Source organism: Lycorma delicatula, chromosome 1 (genome assembly GCF_047948215.1).
Source record: "Lycorma delicatula isolate Av1 chromosome 1, ASM4794821v1, whole genome shotgun sequence".
NCBI lineage: Eukaryota > Metazoa > Arthropoda > Insecta > Hemiptera > Fulgoridae > Lycorma > Lycorma delicatula.
The window spans coordinates 85911277-85936726 of record NC_134455.1 but is presented as its reverse complement, the minus strand read 5'-3'; the positions used below and the strand labels follow the sequence as shown (position 1 = coordinate 85936726).

General features: G+C 33.3%; 1 protein-coding gene across 3 annotated transcripts in view; it reads left to right on the top strand.

Moving 5' to 3' along the window:
• Positions 1 to 17212, top strand: part of dgo (ankyrin repeat domain containing protein 6 diego) — a 547244-nt gene extending 530032 nt beyond the window's left edge. For 2 of the 3 annotated variants that reach the window (XM_075357499.1, XM_075357494.1), the window contains one exon: positions 16942 to 17212. In XM_075357499.1, coding sequence (XP_075213614.1) covers positions 16942 to 17105 — 164 coding nt within the window. In that variant the 3' untranslated portion in view covers positions 17106 to 17212. Of the gene's footprint in view, positions 1 to 10278; positions 10349 to 16941 lie in introns of all 3 variants that reach the window. The other variant, XR_012755281.1, reaches the window with a different exon arrangement.
• The last annotated feature ends 8238 nt before the right edge of the window (positions 17213 to 25450 follow it).

Here is a 25450-nt window from a genome sequence, read left to right as displayed (position 1 = left end):
TTTTTTTAACAAATCTGGTTTATGATAAGAAGTCAGTGACAGATACTTAAGCAATTATTTATAAATTATATCATGCTATTTTCCTTAGTTTATCTAAAATCATGAAAATAAACCTTCTCCTCTATAATGATATTATCATGCTTTGAATTACTCTTTAAATTTTAAATGACTCATTTTTTAACTCTTTTGGTGCCACTGGTAAGACACACACTTACAAAATGCTGAATCTCACAACTTCAGAATAGGAATAAAAATACTATAAAATAGAAATAAATGTGTTTTACATTCATTTGCCAACATGCATACACAGGTGAAGGCTGACAACAGCTCAATTTTTTAAAAGTGTTTGCCTTATACATACAAATATTCAAATTTAAACTCAAATTTCTTTTGATATTTTCATTCGCCTTTTTAAAAAAAATTACAAATTCCCAACTAGAATTTCGTAAATCAACTTTTAGTATTTTCTTGTAAGCATTAATAAAATTGTTTAATAATTATTGAAAGAAATACACACCATTTGTATTAAAAATTAATATAACATTAACCTTTTTGGAATGGGCTTTAAGAATTTGTTGTAGGGATTGTTCCCATATGCAGTTAACATAAATTGCTCCTGGAAACTTATAACTGTTTTTCCTTTCCTGTTCTAAATTAAAAATAAGATATGTTTTACTATGTAAGATTTAATATGTAACAAGTAAAAATAAAATCCCTGATTAGACCTTGCTAAAAATAGATGTACAATTAGATCATTCTGATCCATTTATTCAATACAAATGTCAAGAGAATTCTTTCTCTTGATATGTTTATATCATTTGCATTTTGGCTCCAACCATTACAAATATAATGTTTTACAATCTAAAGGTTTAAATTTAACACTAAATTAAGAGTTAACATAGCAAAAATAATTGGTTTAACAAATTTTTTTAAAAGTCTAAGCATAAACTGAAACAAAAAAAATATATATATATATATACACACACTTTCGCAATGAAATAAATGTTTTTTTGCAAAAATCGTACCTAAACACCATGAAAATGATCTGTTAAGTAGGAGGTATCTTGCCTCTTATATATATATTCCTCCCTACTAAGATTTATTTTATTAAAAAATGAATTGGTAATCATAGATAACTTACTTATTTTATACAAGTTTAGATGCAGCTTCAGAAGAATAATGGTTATCAACTTCATAAGGTTTTAAAAGTACAGTACATGAAAATTTCTTTAATCAGCTCATTAATTATGTGATTGAAGACTTTGTATAGAGTGTTTTTATTTCATTAAACAGATGAAAAGTATTTCATAAAAATTACCAAGTAATTCCTGTCTTCTATTCTCTTGGACTAATAATGACAAAAATCTACTTTTAGTTTTGAAAATTTGTTGGTTGTGTATATGAAGTAACCGAATTAATGAAGTAACTGACACCAAAACGATATATATTAAACTGATTACCATAGGTCATCAAAATTAAATATCTCTAAATACAGCTTCCCTGTGTGCTGTTGGAAGAATGTATTAGAGGCTAGTTACCAAAATCATTCTAATAAAAAATTGGTAATTTTATAGATATCTTATCCACATTATGTTTTCATATGGAATATTTATGTTATTTTCATGCTGGTAACACTCTTCACCTGGTTTTGTACATACTCACATTTTTTCCAGAAAAGTTACACTAAAAATGTTGTGACAATCTGTTGAAACTTGATTTCAATTATTACAGTTATGACGTATTTTATAATATTTATAATTGCATGTATCAAAATCTAATCCCTGCCTTATTTAATAACCAAAGATCACATTTTGAAAAGAAATTTTCAAGCCTGATACAAATTTTTCAAAAAAAAAATTTTCTTCATGATTACCTATAAACTACTAATATTTGTGGGAAATTTCTAACTTTTTCATATATATTTCTTATCAGTACAAAGATAAATTTACCACTTATTTTTAATTAATTAATTTAACACTTATCTTTTATATATAATAAAGCTTTGGTGTACATATGTTTACAATTATTTATGTAATAACAATTAACATTTAATTCTCTTCTTAGGTTTTGCAGTGAAAATGTACTGCTTCTCCTATTGGTTATAGATAACTAGTTAAAAAAAATGTTTAGTATCTGTAGGTTGTACCGATAATTTCATTACAAAAGTATTTGTAAACAGAAAGGTTTGAGCATTTTTAATGAAGTATCTTAATTGGTTGGTTGCCAATAGCCATGTTTGTTCAGAGATTCATTATTTGCACTCTTCTGATATTTGTGGACAGATTACTGCCTTATGTATCAGTGTTACTTATTCTAGAAAACAGTAAGCTAATAATTAATATTTTAGTTTACTGTAATGAAATCAGGCATCATGGTTAAAATATACTTGTAACTAGTGCAAATTCATGATTTTTTTTTTGTGAATAAAACAGGCATAACTTGTTATACTTCTTGTCATCTTTAGATTAAAATCTATTGTAGCTTATTTTCATCTCTATATCATTTGCTTAATAGATGAATCAAACAATAATCTTTCTTTAACTTTAATCAAGGGCATCGCTAGTATGTCGGGTATAGACATCAAGTATGGTTAGAATCCTGTGTATTTTTGATTAAAAATAAATCAAGAAACAATGTGGGTTACTTGGTCAATTTCATTTCATTTTTTCTATAAATATCCCATTTTAATACGAGATATATTGTTTTTTCCACAAATTCTACAAGATGAATTCAGAAAAATACGAAACACTATTAAAATCTATTTAAAAATAAGCTGTGATACATTTTATTCATCACATCTCGAAAGAGATCTAGTGTATTAATGGTTTTATAAAAACATTAGGTCATTATGTAAAAAAAGTGTCTTATATTGAATTAAAAAAGAAATTTCATGTATTAGGAAATGATCGAATTAAAGTTTATGCTTGACAGAATGTGTTTTGATTTCATTTTTTGATCTTCAGTTGATGATAGAATTATCCATAGAGTTCCATGTAGTAGATAAAGTCATACTTGCTTCTAAAAAATATTTTTTGTAAAAAAAAAGAATGATCACTAATTTTTTAAATAAATTCAGAGACAAATTTCTGTTTTGAAAAATGTAGTTGTATATGTGAACAGTGTTCAATATAAATAGTAAATAGATCATAAAAACACTTGACGGAATACAATTTCATTTTTTTTTTTTTTTTATGATTTAAATTTTTGCATGGAGTTTTAAAATTAAACATCAACTTACTAATGTGGTAACTTAGTAATAAAGTAACAAGCTAATAAATTAAAAGTACAAGGGGGTTTTAAGGGCTTGGGATTTATTTTATTTCATAAACACAGGTTGCTTTTACAGTTGCACATTCTGTTGGATAAAAATATTTTTAAATATTTTTAATATTTTGGCTGTCTGCATAAAATAAGATAAAATTAGACTATAGAACTTTTTCTGTATCTCGGATTTTTTGAAAGAAATCTAAATAATTTATGAAGAATCTAATATGGAAAAAAGAAAAAAATTGTAAGATATAAATAAAAACAATTTTAGAACTAAGATTTTTTTCTTGAAGATCAAAAATCACTTTGTATTGTTGCATAGATTTTTGTTTCTTCAAAAAATAAATGAAAATGGTTACTGTGATCCTTAAAATAGTCTCTTTATAAGGTCTATTAATTTTTATTGGTATTATTAAAACTTTTTGACAAAATTTTATAAATTTTTTATAGAATGTTATTCATGTTAAAGAAAAAAAATGTTCTAATAAAAATTAACATTATAAAATTTTTTTAAGAAAGAAAAAGAACAATTTTTTATGTTTTCTATTCACTGCAGTAATATTAGCTAGCGTACATTAAAACTTGGTTTCAAACATTGCATATAGAAATGATATAAAATAGCATTGTAAACAGGTAAATATTTTAAGTGGAAATGTAAATAATTGAGTATTTCTGTACTCTATCAACAGCTTAACTTAATCATACACTTTCCTAAACTTCTAGAAGAGAAAAGAATTAAAATAATCTTGTCTAAATTTCTGGCATTTGGACTACATTGATTTCTGTATGTGAAAAATTTTATTTTACGTTTATGGGATTTTTAATCTACTGTAAAACTGTATAATTTTGATATGAGAGTCCCCATAATTGAATCTTTCATTTAGTTACTTTACGTTGTCGATCATTGTTGTGCAGCATATAAACCTACAGGACGATTAAGGAGGAACGGGAAATAATTTGATTGATCATAAAACTTGAAATATGTAAAAACATTCATATAAACATATTTCCAAAAACGCTTGGTTATTGAGTTGGCTAGTGAAATATCTCTCTCAAATTTCAATTCCCTCCATGAAATGAGGTCATACTGAAATTTTTAAGGTGTTAATAAAGGGTAAACTTGATGGTTTCATATATTTTGTCCTGAAATATAGAATAAAACAGATTCCAGACTTTTCAACTCATTTCCTTACATTTTCTGTTGAAACCGAATCATATATGAGCCATATATAATCAAAACTTACAATCTCCATTTTTTGACATTTTGGCTTATGAATACATTTTTATAATAATTTTAACAGGGAATCTAAACCTGAACTCATTAAGAATCAAAACTAAAAATTTCCTAATCAAAAACAGCTTAAAGATTAGGGTTGGAATTAAAACTTACAATCTCCAATGGATAATGTTTGTTTTGATACCAACTTTTGATTTAGCCAATGAAAAAGGAGGATTCTCAAAAAAATATCATGACTATGTTATGAAGCTCAATATACTAGGATAATAATTATTACAATATTATTTGAATATGATTTTGTAAATATCAGTCCTGCATTTAATTTAATATACTGTATCATTGAAATAAAATGTTATTTTTGTCAATGTAGTTTATATAGTTCTGTCAGATTATTGTTTTTCTGTTATAACCTATTTAGAAGTATTGTGTTTTTACTGGTTGAGTGTTGGTAATTCATATTATTAAGTAATCTTTTAGTACATTGACTAAAAGTGAATGAGTTGGTGTCATCTGTAACTACAGGGAAGACTAAAAAAGGAATAGAAATGAAGAGTTTTGGAAAAAAAAATGTTTTGCAGAGAGAGAGAGAGAGAGAGAGAGAGAAATATAGATAGATACAAACCAGCTTCTTTGACTAATTTTCCAATGTATGGTCATGTAAGTGGAGCCTTCTTATGTCTTAACTTTATTAATAAGTGATATAAAAGACTTTCATATTACTTCTATCTAAAAAAGGAAAATATATACCAAGATAATTTTATTCTAAAACACATACAAGTAAACAAAATTAAGCGATGTCAACCATCAGATTCTGATAACAAATATGAAGAAAAAATTATACATTGCAAACATTTTATTCATGGCCATTTAAAGCAGCTTGTTCCTGTGTGTCTTAAAGCTTTTGTTGATATTTTAGATGTGTTTAGATTTAGAATTAACTGTATAAGTAAACAGTATCATGACAAAGGGTTTATTGAGAAAAACAGAGGTGGTTTTAAAATGCATAATAAATACAATGAACAAAAGGAAAGTGTTATGAAGTTTATTAAGTTAAATTGCACCGAAAGTCACTACTGTTGAGGTAAACGAAACTGTAAATATTTAAGCAGTGATCTCCGTATTAAAAATTGTATAAAATATATTATAATGAACCTGACAACATTGTGGTTAAAGACAGTTTTTTCAAAATGATTTTTAATACCCATTATAGTTTGGAATTTGGTAACCCATGAACTGATGTTTGTTCTCAGTATTTAGAATTTGATGAAAAAATAAAATCAGAAAAGGTAGTAGAATTAAAAGACCAAAAAATTAATTCACAAGAAAGAGTTGATGCATTTTATGAATTATTAAGAGATGAAAGCAATAATGTTCTAATTTTAACAATGGATTGTCAAAAAAATTAGGCATTACCGAAACTTCCTCAATGTGTTTATTACTGCCGTCAGATTTACCTGAATAATTTTTGCAGTTGTTAAGGGTCACAGCCATTCTAAACTTTCTCCTGTTAAAGTGTCATACTGTTGGATCGAAAATAAATATGCCAAAGATTCAAACACTATCGCATCATGCTTATTTGATGCCCTTCAAATAGAAACTGATTTTTCAAAATGCACTGCAATCTGTATTACAGCAGATGGTTGTTCATCTCAGAAAAAATATTCCATCATTCTTTCAATGTGTCTACTTTGGTTGTACACAAAAGCTCCTGAACACATTAATGAGGTAGAAATTTTTTTATCCCATCACTCACAGGCACAGCTTTATTCCTTCAGATACGGTGTTCAGCTACATTGAAAAAGAGGTGCAATCTAAAGAAACCATTATTTCTCCTGATAATATACTACATATATGAGTAAGAGAGATTATTCTCTCTTACTAGTCGGTAGAGACTGAAAAGTTTATAACTTCAAAGATGCCATGAAACATGTAATAAAAAATACTTCTCCATGGCATTTTCAGATTTTGCAGATAAAAAGAGTATACGTCAAGAAAACTAACTGGTTTGTTTCAGTTAAAGAAGTACTACATTATAATACTGACATTGGTAAATACTGACGTGATCCTTTTTGAAATGACTGAGGGAAATAGTATTAATGAAGAAAAGAAGATGGATGTTACTAAATTGCTAAACAATCACTTCAGTACTGATTGGTGTCAAAAGGAAGAATTATTTTTTTATTCAAGGATTGCTTTTAGTGTACATTATAATATTAATAATATTTGCGAACCTTGTAAAAGCTGCCATCAATTTTAATATGAAATGAGAATGCTTATTGACGTGACAACGTCTTATAAATCGATGAACGCGGGCAGCACGCACGAAAAATTGTCCCGTTCCGCCTGAGCCGAGCCGAACAGTCGTGCAATGGAATATACTACCATGTTAAGCAGGTTTTGGCGGGCTTATCAAAAACAGCAATTTCATGAATTTGATTTATGGTTTCAATTTTATCGTTTTAAATTGATACTTTATCAACATTGATTTGATTAAAGTTTATTTTTATAACAAATTGTTCATAACTATTTTTGAACAAATCATTCAATTTAAACTTGCAAAAATTATTACTATTAATTATTATTATTAAATGAATTGAAAAATGGATTATTAACGTGTTTCATTAGCTAATTAAACAATCACTTCGATTCAATTTGTTTGTTTAAACAAGTAATTTTTTAAAACATCCAAATCATGGATGAATTTAATTAATTGGTATCTTCATCTAGCCCAACGCCAGTTCTCAAAAAACATGTGTTTACTTCATAAGGATAACAAGTTTTTTTTTTGCGACATTACAATCAAAGGTCGACGCGCCCGCGATATTCGTCGATATGTGTATCTGTCTGTGTATGCGTTCCTCTTAGCTGCGAACATGCTTTCATTATCGAACTTACTGCCCGTCAAAAAATCATATTTTTTCTTAAATGTATATAAACAATAAGTAAGAAGAAGCAACACCAGCAAATAAGAGAAAAAAGAAAGAACATATTTACATGGTTGAACATACTGCTTGTCAAAAAATCATAAAAGTTTTTCTTAAATATTTATAAACAATAAATAACAACAGTAACAATAATTGCAAAATAAATTAATAAATTTACTATCATAATTCATTCATTCAATATCTGTTTTAAGATATTGAAACAGCAGATCTTAAAACAATTATTCTCGATACAAATAAATCGATACTGAAAATACTATGGATTCACTAATACCCTAATAATAATAATAAATAAAACACAATAGAAAATAACAAAAGTATAAATATTGAGGGTTTAAAATCCTCATTATTTACACTTTCCATTATTCAATTACTTTACTTTTATATTTTTTCATTATTTATTCTTTTGAAGGATAAAAATAATGACGTCTGTTAGCGTCAGTTTTAGAAATCTGTCTGTTTTTTTACAATTACCATCTGTTTTTTTTTAAATCATTCTTTTTAATAGTTTAATTTAAAATCTGTCAGCGTTAGTTTTAGAAATAATAATAGCTTGGATTAAAAAACATAATAAATGAACATTTTTTTGTAAATAAAAATGATAAATTTATGATTTCGCTATTGTGTATTTTATCGAACTCCTTAAGTTTGCTATAAGGTTCTGTATATGACGAAATTTATTGATAATCGTCTAGTATGCCTTCAGCTATTTGGGGTCGATTTACATTGTCGGTCTTTGCAATACGTTGTCACGCTCAAATTTCGTGCGAAACGTAGTTCCACACAAGCCCATTTTTTTTTATTATTAAATTTTTATTTGTTTTTGATGTTTAATTTTTTGGCAATTCAGTTCATAGCAATTCTATTTGCCTTAAGTTGTATTCTAATTTATCATTTTTAATTAAATTGATTTTGATGATTAACCTTTTAGAAACTTTAGAGCCAACTTTGTAAAATTTCCTGTTTATTATACCATAATTATGTGGTTGATTTAAATTATTACATTATCCATTACTGCATTCATTTAAAAAAATTATTTGCAGTATGGTGCAAGATGAGAATCAAAACTCACTATGTCCACGATTGAGAGTTAAACTATTTATTAAAACTCATATTATCCAAATTTAAAATTCTCAAAAAATCTTATTTAACTTTACTTCAAATATTTTGTATTTCTATTGTTTTTTAGGCTGTATGAAACAAATAACAGTCATTCAGATTGCATATAAATATTCAAATCACTCCCTATAAGTTTTTTCAATTTGTCAAAAATCATGTTTTGGGAGATTGTGAGTTTTGATTCTATGGGACCCATAACCCTTTTAGGTGTCCGTAATAAACTAATCATTTGCAGTCTGTATCAAGCTGATACATTTAGCAACATTGAGAATGCCAGTGATCAGTTTATCACATATGATCTACTTTTTGTTTCTATACCTCACATTTCATCCATCACCATAAACAGTAATCTTAGAGAGTAAGGTCCAGAAATATAGATGGCCAATTTACCAGCTCGTTATGTCTAATCTACTTACCAATAAATTTTCATCTAAGACATGTCATACTTCATTTCTGAAATGTGTTGATACTCAATGAAATTGGTGTAGTACATTTACCAGTACAATCCATTTGCCTAATGAGAAATTTTCAAGCATTGTAAGAAATTCATTGTTTAAAAATTTCAGATAATTTCTCCCTGGGACACTTTGTACTAGTATTAAAGGCCCTATTAATTGGTTGTCAATCATGCCACACCAAACATTCACTGAAAATCACTGCTGGAAATTTGATTTGACTACAGCATGTGAATTTTCTTCAGGCCACCGATGTGAATTCCATGTTTTGTTTATGTCATTACAGGTAAAAGTAGCTTTGTCCGATAATAGTATGAACAGAATTAAGTGATAATTATTGTTAACCCATTGACAAAAGTGCATTCATCTGGTGTGGTGACCAAGATGGAGGCATTGAACTTTCTGAATATGATAAGGATGCAGTTTGTGAGCATGTATCATGGAACTGTTGATAGAATGATAAGAACATAAGGATAAGGTTCATAACATGATAAGGACGCAGTTCATGAACTGCATCCTTATCATGTTCAGTCCTCCATACTGTACTTTGTGGACTATTGAGTTGTGTAGAAATTCTTCACGTGCTCATTGTAAGACTAAACTGTACCACCTGAAAAAGTTTTCCCTTTTATCATCATGTACCAATTGACGCACAGTTGAAACATGAGCACTGAGAAATACACCATTCTCACGAAGATTATTATAAATTCAACAAAACACTTAAGCTATAAATTTATTCTCCCAAATTCAGCTGTTTTTAATTTTTACAAATTCATATCATTTTTCTGTTAAGTTTTAGTCTGTTTTATTTTTAATAATAAAACTTGATTATTTTTCACAGATATTATTTTATCAATTTTCTCAAAATTAGATTATGTACAAATTTTGATAAATAAGATCCACACATTTATTAGTCATTTAATAAAGTTATTCTACTTCAAACCTACAAAAAAGGTGCTTTTCATCTCAGAATTTTACTATTTTACATTGGATATATAATGAAAACTACTGGAGATACAGTTCTGGGACCTGTTTTATTCAATTATGCAAGCCCAAAAACATAAGAAACCATCAAATTCTTTTCTTATTAATGCCTTAAATGACCTCATTTTACCATGGGAACTGAAATCCAGGCAACATTTTTCACTAGCCTATTTGGAAATATGATACACAGTAGTTAATCAGTTAGGGTCTGCCAGAGTAGATCAAAATTTTTAGTTCAGATGTGCCAACAAAATTTATCTAAGACTGATTTCAGGTGCGGTATAAGATGTGATGTATTATGAGACTGTATAAAAAATTTTATCAATAAGAAAATAATAAAGAAGGTACGTAAATTTAAAATTAAAAAAATAATGTAGTTGGATAAACTGTAATACAGATTACGGTATAGTATGGAAAATTATCATAAAACGTTCACTAGTTGTATTGTGTACTAAATAATATAACAATTTAATATTTAATGATTCTTATAGATAAGCATTCAAAAATTCTTCTGAACGTAAAGTAGGGATTTATAAATGAAAAGTTAGGACAGAGCAAACAAATTCAGTCTATTAAACTGTGGTTTGCAGCTCTCTATAAGTTCAACTTGTCATCAGTCATGATTTTGCATCAGGAAAAATGCAGTGCTTAGTACTTCCCCAGAATATTATTCTATATAAGAGAACAGTGAATTATGTGTGTAGTAAGTTCTCTTTAAAATACTAATATTAAGATCACCCAGACCAGTAAGTTAACTATTACAAAATAGGCTTTGTTCAGTTTATTCATAATAGACTCTTATGATATAAATTGAGCATGATGTGCATAGAAAAATAGACCATTTATATAGATTTTTAAATTCTTTCATTAAATAGGATGAGAGATCATTTTACCTAAAAAGTTGTGAAATGGGAAGTGTCATAGTGAAGGAGTTCATGAAGTATAATAAGGAATAATTTTACCATGCATAATTGATACAGACATACCATTTACAATTGTGAAGAAAAGAAATGGTTCTAAAATCTAATGTGAGATGCCAGGATAAACATCACTGTTATCATTTCTTATCCTGCTACAACCTGTATTATTTAGATTTGAAGATACTCCAAGGCTTTTCCTATGACATAATACACAAATTTATTCAACAAGATATTAAACTATATACAGTCAATTGATTTACAGGTCATAGAATGTAATGATGGCAAACTATCCATAATAATTGAAACATGATTAAAAAGAGTAAGAGTAGTGTTGGGTAAAGTTAACAAAAATAAAAGAACACACAGCTCGTATTTGCCAAAAGAAATTGGACTTTAATTAAAAAAAAACAACTGAACTTATGTTAAATCATAACCTTAAAAAATTAAAAGAAATTATGAAATAAACATAACTTAATTCTATATAAGAAATATCAGCTGAATCAACATATGAATAATGATATTAAATGAGAAAATAAGAAAATACATGAATATACATTTTTCAAATACACATTTTGAAAATCTACAATTTAACAAAGCCTGAAAACAAGAGAACATAAAAAACCTTATTTACAATCATATACTTAGAAAAACATAACATCAATAAACATAGTATGACTGGAAAACTATTGCATTACTGACATATGCTGTAATATTGAAAAATTAGCAATGAACAAATGTCATTAACTTAGAAAAATAAATTACAATAATTCCAGTATAAAAAAAGAGTTAATTACAATATAATCAAATTAAAATAAGTAATAATATAAATAGAGTTCATTTTAGAAGTAAGCTTTCTTGAAAATATTAAGTTACAAAAATTCCAAAAACATAACTTCACATCAGGAGTTATTTTCTTTAGATTAAAGTACGAAACGTAATGAGAATTCAGTTCATGAATAGATAAGAATTAATCTCTGCGATTAATAAGTTAAATTAGATTAAATGAGTTAATTACAATAAACATTTCAAGTAAAGGTAATTTACTCTGAGTAACTGACGTTTGAACACAAACTTTTGATGAACAACTCGAAATAAATATAATAATAGTTATCAATAATAATATATGAAATATATCGCACATATGTTTTATAATTCTGAAGTAGTTTAAATTACAAGTAGATTTGATAAGAACGATAGTTGGCATTTAATAACACATAGAATGTGCTACACATGAAAAAATGATAACATAACCGTTTAATATAAATAATAATGAATAATCTGAACTTGCCTGTATCACACATGAATATTAGCAAAGGATGAACTCGTGAATGCAAGTACATATGAATACATACAGTAATCCTAGGCGTAGTCTGCAATGGTGTATCAGGAATACAGAGGTGAAACGTGGTTTAGAGGTTGAGCAGGATGGGGCATCTCAGATTTGTAGCAATGAGTTTGGAGAAATTCTGCATTGATTAAATTGTAGTAAGCAGCTGGAGGAGATTCGGAGTCGATGGAATTGACAGTTTGTAGTGATTAAAACACTTTCAAGAGAGACGTAATATACAGAATTTGAAGATTAACTTAACAAAGAAACGAGGCAAAACAAAACATCTCTATGTTTTGTTTTGCCACCGATCTCTATCGGTGAAATCACGAAACACTGACGAGTAGAAACTAGCGAATATTTCGACAGAGAAATACCACAACGTTTATGAGAGTATGAATACGAAGAAAGTATATAAACATTTAAGAGAGAGACAATTGCAAGCTGATCCTCCAAGGCTGGAGCATCAGCCTGTGGATCCGCACAACGTGGAGGTCTGAACTAGAATGCCAAAATGGTGGCGTGGTGAGAAGTAGGGGGAAGCCAACCTAGGCAGTGGACAGGAGAGTGTGCGTGTAAAAGACAAGAGATGTGTGCATGTATTAGTTTTTTTTTTGTCTTCAGTCATTTGACTGGTTTGATGCAGCTCTCCAAGATTCCCTATCTAGTGCTAGTCGTTTCATTTCAGTATACCCTCTAAATCCTACATCCCTAACAATTTGTTTTACATATTCCAAACGTGGCCTGCCTACACAATTTTTTCCTTCTACCTGTCCTTCCAATATTAAATCGACTATTCCAGGATGCCTTAGTATGTGGCCTATAAGTCTGTCTCTTCTTTTAACTATATTTTTCCAAATGCTTCTTGCTTCATCTATTTGCCGCAATACCCCTTCATTTGTCACTTTATCCACCCATCTGAGTTTTAACATTCTCCTATAGCACCACATTTCAAAAGCTTCTAATCTTTTCTTCTCAGATACTCCGATTGTCCAAGTTTCACTTCCATTAAAGCGACACTCCAAACATACACTTTCAAAAATCTTTTCCTGACATTTAAATTAATTTTTGATGTAAACAAATTATATTTCTTACTGAAGGCTCGTTTAGCTTGTGCTATTCGGCATTTTATATCGCTCCTGCTTCGTCCATATTTAGTAATTCTACTTCCCAAATAACAAAATTCTTCTACCTCGATAATCTTTTCTCCTCCTATTTTCACATTCAGTGGTCCATCTTTGTTATTTCTACTACATTTCATTACTTTTGTTTTGTTCTTGTTTATTTTCATGCGATAGTTCTTGCGTAGGACTTCATCTATGCTGTTCATTGTTTCTTCCAAATCCTTTTTACTCTCGGCTAGAATTACTATATCATCAGCAAATTGTAGTATCTTTATCTTTTTACCTTGTACTGTTATTCCGAATCTAAATTGTTCTTTAACATCATTAACTGCTAGTTCCATGTAAAGATTAAAAAGTAACGGAGATAGGAAACATCCTTGTCGGACCCCCTTTCCTAATGCTCTCTTAAATTCAGATCTCAGTATTGTTTTTCCATTTCATCCTCCTCAACTTCCTCTTCTTCCTCTATAACACCATTTTCTAATTCATTTCCTCCATATAACTCTTCAATATATTCCACCCATCTATCGACTTTACCTTTCGTATTATATATTGGTGTACCATCTTTGTTTAACACATTATTAGATTTTAATTTATGTACCCCAAAATTATCCTTAACTTTCCTGTATGCTCCGTCTATTTTACCAATGTTCATTTCTCTTTCCACTTCTGAACACTTTTCTTTAATCCACTCCTCTTTCGCCAGTTTGCACTTCCTGTTTATAGCATTTCTTAATTGCCGATAGTTCCTTTTACTTTCTTCATCACCATCATTCTTATATTTTCTACGTTCATCCATCAGCTGCAATATATCGTCTGAAACCCAAGGTTTTCTACCAGTTCTCTTTATTCCGCCTAAGTTTGCTTCTGCTGATTTAAGAATTTCCTTTTTAACATTCTCCCATTCTTCTTCTACATTTACTACCTTATCTTTTTTACTCAGACCTCTTGCGATGCCCTCCTCAAAAATCTTCTTTACCTCCTCTTCCTCAAGCTTCTCTAAATTCCACTGATTCATCTGACACCTTTTCTTCAGGTTTTTAAACCCCAATCTACATTTCATTATCACCAAATTATGGTCGCTATCAATGTCTGCTCCAGGGTAAGTTTTGCAGTCAACGAGTTGATTTCTAAATCTTTGCTTAACCATGATATAATCTATCTGATACCTTGCAGTATCGCCTGGTTTTTCCAAGTGTATATTCTTCTATTATGATTTTTAAATTGGGTGTTGGCAATTACTAAATTATACTTCGTGCAAAACTTTATAAGTCGGTCCCCTCTTTCATTCCTTTTGCCCAGCCTGTATTCGCCCACTATATTTCCTTCCTTGCCTTTTCCAATGTTTGCATTCCAATCTCCAACTATTATTAAATTTTCATCCCTTTTTACGTGTTTAATTGCTTCATCAATCTCTTCGTATACACACTCTACCTCATCATCATCATCATGGGCACTTGTAGGCATATAGATGTTAACAATCGTTGTCGGTTTAGGTTTTGATTTAATCCTTATTACAATGATTCTATCGCTATGCGTCTTGAAATATTCCACTCTCCTCCCTATCTTCTTGTTCATCACAAAACCTACTCCTGCCTGCCCATTATTTGACGCTGAATTAATTACATGTATTAGTATGGGAACGAAAAGAAAAAGGGTTTGTATGAGGATAGTAATAAATAATGTGAGAAATGAACACGCGGTCACTATTAAGATGACTGAACCGCCTGTCTGACTGACGCCAGGACTTGAGTAAACCAAACAGATACACATATGACAGGCCCAAAACGAAACAGAGTAATAAATTTACCAAGTCTGTAACAAACAACAAGACCCAACCCTAGCTTTGAATTCATTGGAAATAATGCAACTTTACGCAATGGCGTAAACAAGTAGTATTCCTTGACTATATCCCATTCCTTCTGAAAGCCAAATAAGAGGATCTATTATGTCATTATGTTCAGAATGTTCACGTATGTTAGACACTAGCTTTTCAGATACTTTGGAGATAGTAGGTAACAGAAAAACTTAATTAAATTTGATTAAAGTTTTCAGTGAACCATTAATTATCTTTTATTACTTTTATTTTCATTTAAGTGCCATTACATTGCTGCTTTACCATTATATAGAGTTTTGAATGTTTAGATGAGTCTGGATGTCTCTCATTAGATTAATGGTTGATTGTTAAACACTTCATTAATTACCCTCGCTATGATACATGTACCATATGAATAAAGATCAATGAATTTATTTTGAAATTTGGGCCAAATAATCACAGTCTTTTAATCCAAAAATTTTCATATAAATGTTGCTTGCTCATGAGTGATTAATCAGTGTGCGACATCAACTTTTAAATGCGAATTGATTATTTTATACAGAATGGCACAGGGAAATGGGAAATTATTATAATTTAAGGAGTCATGGTTGCATTCTATCTTCCTATGCCATCAAGACATGGGTTGAGAATTTCAAGGAGATGGGTTCAGCTCTAAAAAGGAAACCACCAGGAGGTCAATGAAATCAATGAATCACAGAAAACATTATAAGTGCAAAATTTCATGGTTTGGTACATTCATTGGCCCCCAAGATCACCATATCTGTTGTTGTGCAATTTTTTCTTGTGGGGCCACCTCAAAAGTAAAGTGTACAACACTTCTCTCCCAGTGACAATCGCTAAGTTGAAAACAAGGATTCGAGAAGAAATTGCTGCAGTTCCCACAGAAGTGTTTCAAAGTGCTATGTAAAATCTCAGCATCCACTTCTAGAAATGCATACGTTCAATTGGCCATCATCTTATGGACATTGTTTTTAGAAATTGAAATTTTTTGTGTTGGGATACTTACTGGCATGTAATTTATTTTTTCAATAAAAAACTTGTCTTCAAATAAAAACAATAAAACTTGTAAATTTATTTTTTTTACTTTTGTGAGTTACTTTAAAATTTCCTGTTTCTTGTGCCACTCTGTACTCACCCTTTAAAAATAGAAGAGTAAGAAAGAGAAAAAAAATTGTTGATGTTCTCTGCTTTTTTAACACAGTCAAAGATCATAAAAATCAGTTAAATAGTCAATGAAATTTCACATTTTTAAAAAGCCATCCATAAAATACAAGATGGTTTACAAAATGTTTTGCATTTATCTGAAATGATAAATCCCCAAGTACTAAAAGTTGTAATATATATTTTTTAGCGTTTCAAGGAACATAGTAATGTTTATAAACATATTTTGTTATATTTTTTCTCAGTACTGTTGTACTCTTAAAAAGTTTTTCAATTTTTTTCAGTTTTTAAGGATTTAAAAAAAAGCTTTTGTCACCATATATTAGCAGCCAAAGTATTGTGAACACAACTATTTCAATAGTATTTGTCTTAATTTGCATGTAAAACATTATGTTGGAAGCCAAAATTGCAATCCTGTACTATTTTACCTATACTTTCAACTAAAGAATAATTATATTTGTTTTATTGTTCTTATTTTGTATTTTAATGTTTTCTAATATTTGTTTTCAGGTTTAATTTTGATTCCTTTCATTCATTTATTTACTGTATATTATTTTTAATGTTTTAGGTAGACTAGAGTCTGACAATAATCTTCTTCGACCAAATCATCTGGGTGTGTATGAAATTAATGCAAAATCAGTTAATGAAATAATAGCAAGTGATGTACTACCCACAACACAGTTAACCAATGAGTGCCAAAATATATATACAGGTGAAGCAAGTCTAGTGTAAATGATATTCCAAACTAAACTGTTACAAAAAAAAAAAAAAAAATATTTATTTGTATTTATTTAAAATATAATAAATATATCATTCATTGTACCTCATTTATTTATACAATAAAGAGATTGTATAATTATTAAAGCACTTTATTCACTTACTTTATTAATGTTTTCAACCTTTTATAAACATATCAACAGGCATTTCTTCTAGAAGTATAAAGGATTTTCTAACCTGATGTGAAAAGAAAACGTCAATTCCCCAGTTTCCTACTACTACCAAAATTCCTTTTGTGTAAGAGGTCTCCGGCAGTTGTTTTAGTCTGTTGTCAATCTTCAGTCTTGCTTTTAAAAGTTGCCTGAAGTATTTCTGATGAGTTTGTGGTACCAGTTTATTATGATACCCAGCCTTATAAATTACTCCTTTTAACTGATAAAAAAATTGATCATGATAATAATATTAGATATGTTGTCTAGATGGCAACACGTAAAATTACTGACACGGTTGTTTCTTGACTTTTGACTTATTCATGTTTGATGTCTTATGTAGGAAACAAACAAGTATGTGTTATTCTTAACACATACATCCACATAGCATATGATGTGCCTGGAACTTATAAACCTGTCCTGTATGTCCATATGTATCATGGGATACACAGAGTATCCAAGGAATATTCTGAAATGATAACACAGGATATCTTGAATATCTGAAATGTGTGTGGGATGCCCCACTAATATCCACATTCTCTCAAGATAACTGGAATATTCACAATGCATTCTGCAATTCTCAGTTAAAATAGAAAGTCAATAATGGATTTGTTTATTTTAAAACAATCATTGTCATCAATATGTTACATCCAGTGAATCAATCTAATTTTAGTGTAATTTTACCTTTAATGTTTAATTAATTTTCTTTTTCTGAATTTATGTTGAACTAACTAAATATGCTTATGCTATCAGAAGTTTATTAAAGATAATATATAAATTATTGAAGCACATTAAAAAATTAATGTTAATTGGTAATTTTATTTTATAATAATGTTTAATTCACATGGAAGTTGTATATATGAATGCTCTGTATGTGTGTACAACACAAGTAGACACCAGTACTTACAGAGTAGCAAACCTACCTGACACCATAAGAAGGTAAGTAAAGACACTTAAACATAAATGTTGATTGATCATAAACATTTAATGTTTAACTACCTAATGAACACAGTTTTTGATGCTTGAAAGTTCTATTGCGTTCCTAATGAAAATTTGAATTGAAGTCGTAATTACATGATTCATTCATGTATTACACGATCTGTAATACGAGTATATATAAATATATATACTCGTATATATATTTTTGTATTGTTTAAAAATAATACAAAAATATGAATATAAAATTAGAAAAAATGAATCAAAATAAAATATTTAAAATGTGTTTTATTAAAATTATGGTAATCCTGAAAAAAAACTGCCTTATCATGATATTTTGTCTGATAACTTTAGCTCCATGCTTAATCAGCTGTTTCACAATCTCCAAATGGATTTCAGCTGCAGCCACTTGGAGTACAGTACACCCAGCCTGAAAAAAAACTTCAATGAATAAAATGCTCAAATAATAGTATTCTTTTTAATTATATTAACAATAGTGTAATCACAAAAAAATTGTATTGCTAACTTGATATGAAATCTTTTTTAAATCACAAATATTCATATAGAAATTTAGGAAGATAACAGTACGTATGAAAAGCCTACAAATGTATATCTACATTGTTGCAAAAAATATAATAAAGTGTTGTTAATTATATAAAAAATATTATTTTCTAAGAAAATAAGGTTGCTGTCACTTTTATAAACATATACAAAATACACAAGATTGCACAACAATCTAACAAAGCACACGCTGACAAACACAGCAACCCAGGAATATTAAAATTGAGTTAAGTGACTGCATTAAACATTACATTTGACATTCGATATAAATTCACTCACAGATACATGCATGATGCATAGTAGAATAAATCTCTCCAAATTATCTCATAGATATAGCAGACGTATAGAAAGAATGTTAACCACAAAATTTCCTTCTTGAAATTCTGTTTTTTTTTTTTTGTATTTACATTCCATTTTTTATTATTCTATTTTTATAGAAATTCTAACCTAACAGAAGCTTTTTTTATTTTTTTTTCCTCACAATACTATAACAGTATTTGAGACTTCTGCCTACAGTTATTCATTTCCATCTTAAAATATTGAATTTGCTTATTTATTTATTAATTTGTTTTATTTTTTTTAAATGATGAATAATTTTACTTATAAATCCAAACTTTTTTCTGTTTCTAGAGATAATTACCTTAATGAAAACCTTAAATTAGTTTCCAAATGTAATTGAATCACATCTTCACTTTTCCCTTAAATTATTCTGCTCTTCCAAAGACCTGAACATTTTCACTCAGTTTATAGTAAAATGATTTATAATGACAAGTAAGTTATGAGGAGCTATGTGCCAGTAGATTTATATTTTCTATCATCGTTATAGATTCCTGATTTCTTAGTGCAAGTCAACTTAGAATCATTAAAATTCTCTACCCCCAATACATTGTTGCATATGCATGGCTACACAATCTTTAATTATCCTATATAATTATCTATATTAAAGAGCAATGGTTTTTTTTTTTTTTTTTGGCAATCATGTTTTTTAAAATTTTTAATATTTATCTCTTTAAATTCCCTAATCCAGATGTAAGCAGTCCCCGAATAGTTGACATCAGTAAAATTGGCATCTCACTGTTTTAATAATAGAGTAGGTTTCTTTAGTAATATTATATTTCAGTGTTCCCACTGACTTATTACACTTAAAATAAGTTAATAATTTCAAACAAAAGAGACTAACATTTAAAAATGTTTATAAAAATTCAATTTATCATTTTCAGAATATAGAAAATACGAAAAAATCAGTAGTAATAATAATAATAATAATTTTTTTTTTTTTCTGGTGGGAGGTGGAAATGCATTTACGCACGGAGTGTCGGGCTCCCGCTGATTGTATTATCCAATCACTATCAGCGGACTACTGACTAAAACCACCCCCCTTTCTACCAGGTCTCGACCCGGAACCATTTAACACATTACTTCCGGTCGAGTCCTCCTACACTAGCCTGTTAGCTGCTACCTAATTTTCAGGACTATCCAGGTCAACCTTTTTGGCCCTGAGTATGTTGCCGACGAATCGGGCTACGCTTTCCCAGCTGCTGGTCACGGAGAATCATCGCAACCACGTTGTGGGGACTCAGTGCTCCATGATCCGCCTCTAGTGTCCCTCAATCTGCAGCCCACCGAGCACATTTGAAAAAGGTGTGCTCAGCGTCGTCCCGTACACCGGGACAATACAGGCAGTCGGGGGACGGCGCTTTCCCTATGACATGGAGGTAAGCGCGGAAGTACCCGTGACCCGTTAAAAATTGTGTCATGTAGTACTCCACTTCTCCATGCCGTCGCTCCGTCCACGGTCTGAACAGAGGAATAAGCCTTGCGGTCCATCGTCCTCTGGTCTCGTGGTCCCAGGTCTCTTGCCATGCGAGGAATGTGCGAGTGCGTTCCTCGTTGGCAATGGTCACCCGGTCTTCGTCTGCCCGTCGCCTCCTGTAGATCGCCTGGCGCTCCCTTGCTAAAGTAGCAATGGGTATGACACCGGCGACCACAAGTACTGCAGGCTCGGAGACCGTCCGATACGCGGAAGCGACTCGCAAGGCTGCGATGCGTTGCACCTGCGCGAGCCCTTCCAGTTTCTCGCAACTCTTAATGCCTGGGCCCACACTTCCGACCCGTATAACAGGATGGAATGCACCGTGGACATCAGCAATCGCTGTCTGCTGGCCTTCGGTCCGCTGACATTCGCCATAAGCCGGCTGAGAGCAGTTACGGCTCTCGCAGCTTTGTCGGCGGCTGTACGAAGCTGCTCAGCAAAGCTGAGTTTCCGGTCAATCATCATACCGAGGTACTTTGCGGCCGGCTTGGTCTCGACAACCTCTACCCCGACCCGCAGGGAGAGAAGGGTGTCGATACGTTTCTTCGTGAGAACTACTATCTCCGTTTTGGTGAGAGCTAGAGACAATCCATGATCGTCCAGCCAGGCACCGACTCTGTGCATGGCCCGACTGAGCCTCAGTTGGGCGCGCTCCACGTCGCGGTCTGCGACAAGTAGCGCAACGTCGTCAGCGTACCCAACCAAGGCAGATTCTTCAGGCATCTCCAGCCTTAGCAAGCCATCGTAGACGGCGTTCCAAAGGTCGGGGCCGAGAATCGACCCTGCGCCGCCCCTGGACGTGATCGTAGTCCTACGCCAGCCTGCTGCGGTCTCGTAAATGAGACCGCGGTTCCTCAGGTATGCGTCTACCATTCTCAGAAGGTATTGAGGCACATGGAACGAATGCTCCAGGGCCCGAATCATATCGCTCCACCGTGCGGAGTTGAACGCGTTTTTTACATCCAACGTAACGAGAAGGACCACACGTCGCGAGAAATGATTGTGGTCCTCTGCTCGTCGCACTGCCTCAACACCCTCCTGAATTGCGTCTAGGGTCGACCGACCCTGCCGGAAACCGTACTGGTTAGGTGACAGGCCACCTGCCTGATTCATCGCCGTAACCAGTCTTTTTTTAACAGCTTCTCCAATACCTTCCCAGCTGTGTCAAGCATACACAATGGGCGGTAGGAGGACGGCGACTCTGGGTTTTCTTTTCCTTAATAATAATAATAATAATAATAATAACCCAGGGGGGGATCCTGTCCCCCTACTGGGCGCGTCCTCAAGGTGGCGGATAGAGGAAGGCCTTGTAGATATACAGGGTAGGTGGTGTTCTTCAAAGGCCCACCCGCGGACCATAACAGGTACTTTAAATCCAACGCGTCTGTTCCGGATTGGGCGGCGTTTGGTCGGCGTCTGTTTCCCATGTTAGGGACGGCCGTTTCTAGAGGTGTCTGAGCCTTGCCCGCAGGAGCTTATCCTGTTACCCATTTGTTTTGAAAATTAATGGAGTACAACGATGTGAATAAATGCCGGGGCGGTAGGGTGTTGCGGGCTGACACCCTTCGGAGCCGTCGTGATGTTCAGTCTGGGGTGAGGAGTGCTGGAGCGAGTGGCGGCGCCTCACCTAATGGTACCACAAGGCCTGGAACGTCTTCTGTGGCTTCTGTTGTGGCTGAAGTTCAGTCACCCAGTGCTGTAGAACCCCGGGGTAGGAAGCGGTTTAAATGGACAGATGAACATAATGCCTTCCTTTACTGTACCTACCTAACTATAACAAAAATGGAATCGGACATGAAACCGTATAGTGTTCCGCTGCACCAAGCGATGGTTGAGAAGTTCCCTGAGCTACGATGTAAGTCTGTCCAAAATATCCTGGATCAGCGCAGATCCCTTTTTAAGTCTAATAGGGTTCCTGCGGATGTGGTGGCGTTAATCCGAGCTGATGTTTCTAGGGAGTTAGGGTTGTTGTCCAGCCCATCTTCAGATGAAAGTACTGTAGAAGAAACGATAAGAGCCGACAATCCCCTCTCCGATCAATTTGCTGAGAACGAGATGCTGTATGGTGGTATGGATCCGTCGGCCAGACAGCGTATACCAAGGCTGAGGATTAATTGCGGAACGAGGAACACAGTGAGCCTTATTAATGAGATTCTTGAAGAAAAAGTAAGATTAGTACCCTCCATAACTGAGCTCCATGAGTTAGTGTACATCGGTGCGATTACGGCAGTCAAAGCGAATGGCCAGCGAATCGTCGCTCCTGCAATGCGTAAGAGTCCCCAGCGTCCACCTTGGAAGGAGAGACTGTGTAGGAAAGTCGATAAGCTGAGAAAAGAGATTGGTCGTTTGTCCAGTTTCTTAACATCTGCTAACCCCAGTGGAAGGATCCGATCGGCGGCGGAGTCGATAATCCGAACATATGAGAACCCGGAAAACACCACCGGCCATGAAGTCCTGGATTTGTTAAAACAACGATTGATGGTACTGTCATGTCGGCTGCGGCGGAATCGGCAGAGTAACATGCGCCGGGAACAAGCTCACTTGTTCCGTACCAATCAAAAGGAGCTGTATAAGCGGTTGCAGGTTTCACCTCAGCAACAACCTCAGGCGAACGCGTCCCCTACTGGTGAGGAGGTCTTGGGTTATTGGGGCCCGCTTTGGTCGTGTTCCTCACAGCATAACAGTGGGGCAAGGTGGATTCGTGAGGAACGAAAACGAGTTGATAAGAGTCCAGACAATGGTAGATAATTTAATCACTCTAGAAGATGTACGGGAGGCAATTAGGAAAACCCATAATTGGAAGGCGCCTGGGATTGATGGAGTGCATAACTTTTGGTACAAGCGCTTTTCTTCTGTTCACAGGCGTCTTGCAGAATTTTATTCTGCCATCTTGCGAGATGCAAATCTAATGCCGACCTTTTTCACCCAGGGGATGACCTATCTGATCCCGAAATCTTCTACTGCGAAGGCAGATCCGTCCAAGTACAGACCTATTACCTGTCTCCCCACAATATATAAGCTATTTACTTCTGTTCTCACTGCCAAAATCAATAAGCATCTTGAGAGGCATCAGCTGAGGAGCAAAAAGGGTGTCGTCAGGGTAGTAGGGACTGCAAAGAGCAGCTAGTGATTGATAGCGTTATCTCTGTAACGGCAAAGAAGAGTCGGGGCAGCCTATATACTGGTTCTATAGACTACAGAAAGGCCTTTGACTCGATTCCGCACTTCTGGTTGATAGAGGTCTTACGTCTCTACAAAGTCGATCCCGTTGTCGTTGAGTGCCTAAGTGTCGTTATGGGTAAGTGGTGCACAAATCTTTTGTTGATTATTCCAGATAAGAACCCCGTTAAGGTCGGAGTAACACAGATCAACCGAGGCATTTTTTAGGGCGATTCCTTGAGCGCTCTATGGTTTTGCTTAGCGTTGAACCCTCTGTCTTCCATCTTACAGAAGTCCAAGAAGGGGTTTGCTCTTGGGCAGTACAGTTTTAGCCACCTCATGTATATGGATGATATTAAGCTTATTTCCGACACTGAAAAAGGGATCCGGCAACTTGTCAAATTAGTCGAGAGGTTCAGTGTCGACATATGCATGAGTTTTGACAAGTGTAGGGTCAATGCTATGAAGAGAGGAAAATGGTCGCGGATTGAGGCGTGTGAAGTGCCGCAGATGGATGCTCCTGCACTCATGAATGCAATGCAGCGTGGTGAGACATATAAGTACCTTGGTTTCCTGCAGAATATTGGAATTAGCCATAGTCGAGCGAAAGAGGCCCTTACATCTGGCTTCAAGAGTAGAGTAAGAGCCGTCATGAGTTCCCAGTTGAGTGGTTCTAATAAGGTAAAGGCCATTAACATATTTGCCGTTCCGTTGATTTCCTATAGCTTTGGCGTGATAAATTGGACGCGGACAGACCTTGAAGGGCTTAATAGAATGATTCGTGTATCGTTCACGCGACACCGCTCCCATCACCCGCTCAGCTCCGTCGAGCGATTTCACCTGTCCAGGAATAGAGGAGGAAGAGACGTTGTGGATTTGCGGGAGGTTCATGCAAAACAACTGCTGAATCTCCGGAAGTACTTCCTAGAGAAGAGCCAATACAGCTTGCTCCACAGGGTTATAGTAAAAAGTGACAGTAATCTAACCCCACTGCGCCTCAGTGATGAGAAATTTCAGCCCCTTGAGGATACCTTCTCCGAGATCAGTGTGATGGATAGGTGGCGTTCGAGGGAGTTGCATGGGAGGTGCTGTGCGGCGCTTATGGATGAAGCGGTTGATCGAGATGCGTCTGTGGCCTGGCTGGAGTATGCCGAGTTGTTTGCTGAGACGGAGGGCCTTGTATTTGCTATACAGGATAGGGTCGTCAGCACACTCAGCTACAGAAAGCATGTCGTCAAGGATCCTGCTGTAACCATTGACCTGTACCGTCTTTGTGGATCGACCAAGTCCATCGAACATGTCGTTAGCGGGTGTCAGTTTTTAGCTCCAAGGGAATATACAGTCCGACATAACAACGTGGCGAAGATACTTCATCAGAGACTCGCTTTGGACTTGGGTCTCCTTGCCGTTTCAGTCCCGTATTTTAAGTATGCTCTTCAGCCTGTATTAGAGGACGATCAGTATAAACATTACTACGATCGTACTGTTCTGACGGACAGGACAGTGGAGCATAATAGGCCAGACATCGTTCTGACCAAGAAGCAGGAAAAGATCATCTTCCTGATTGATGTCACAATCCCATTGTCCACCAACATAGTGAAGAAGTACACGGAAAAACTAGTGAAGTATAGGGATCTTGCAGAACAAGTCATGGAGATTTGGGACCAGGAGAGCGTAACGGT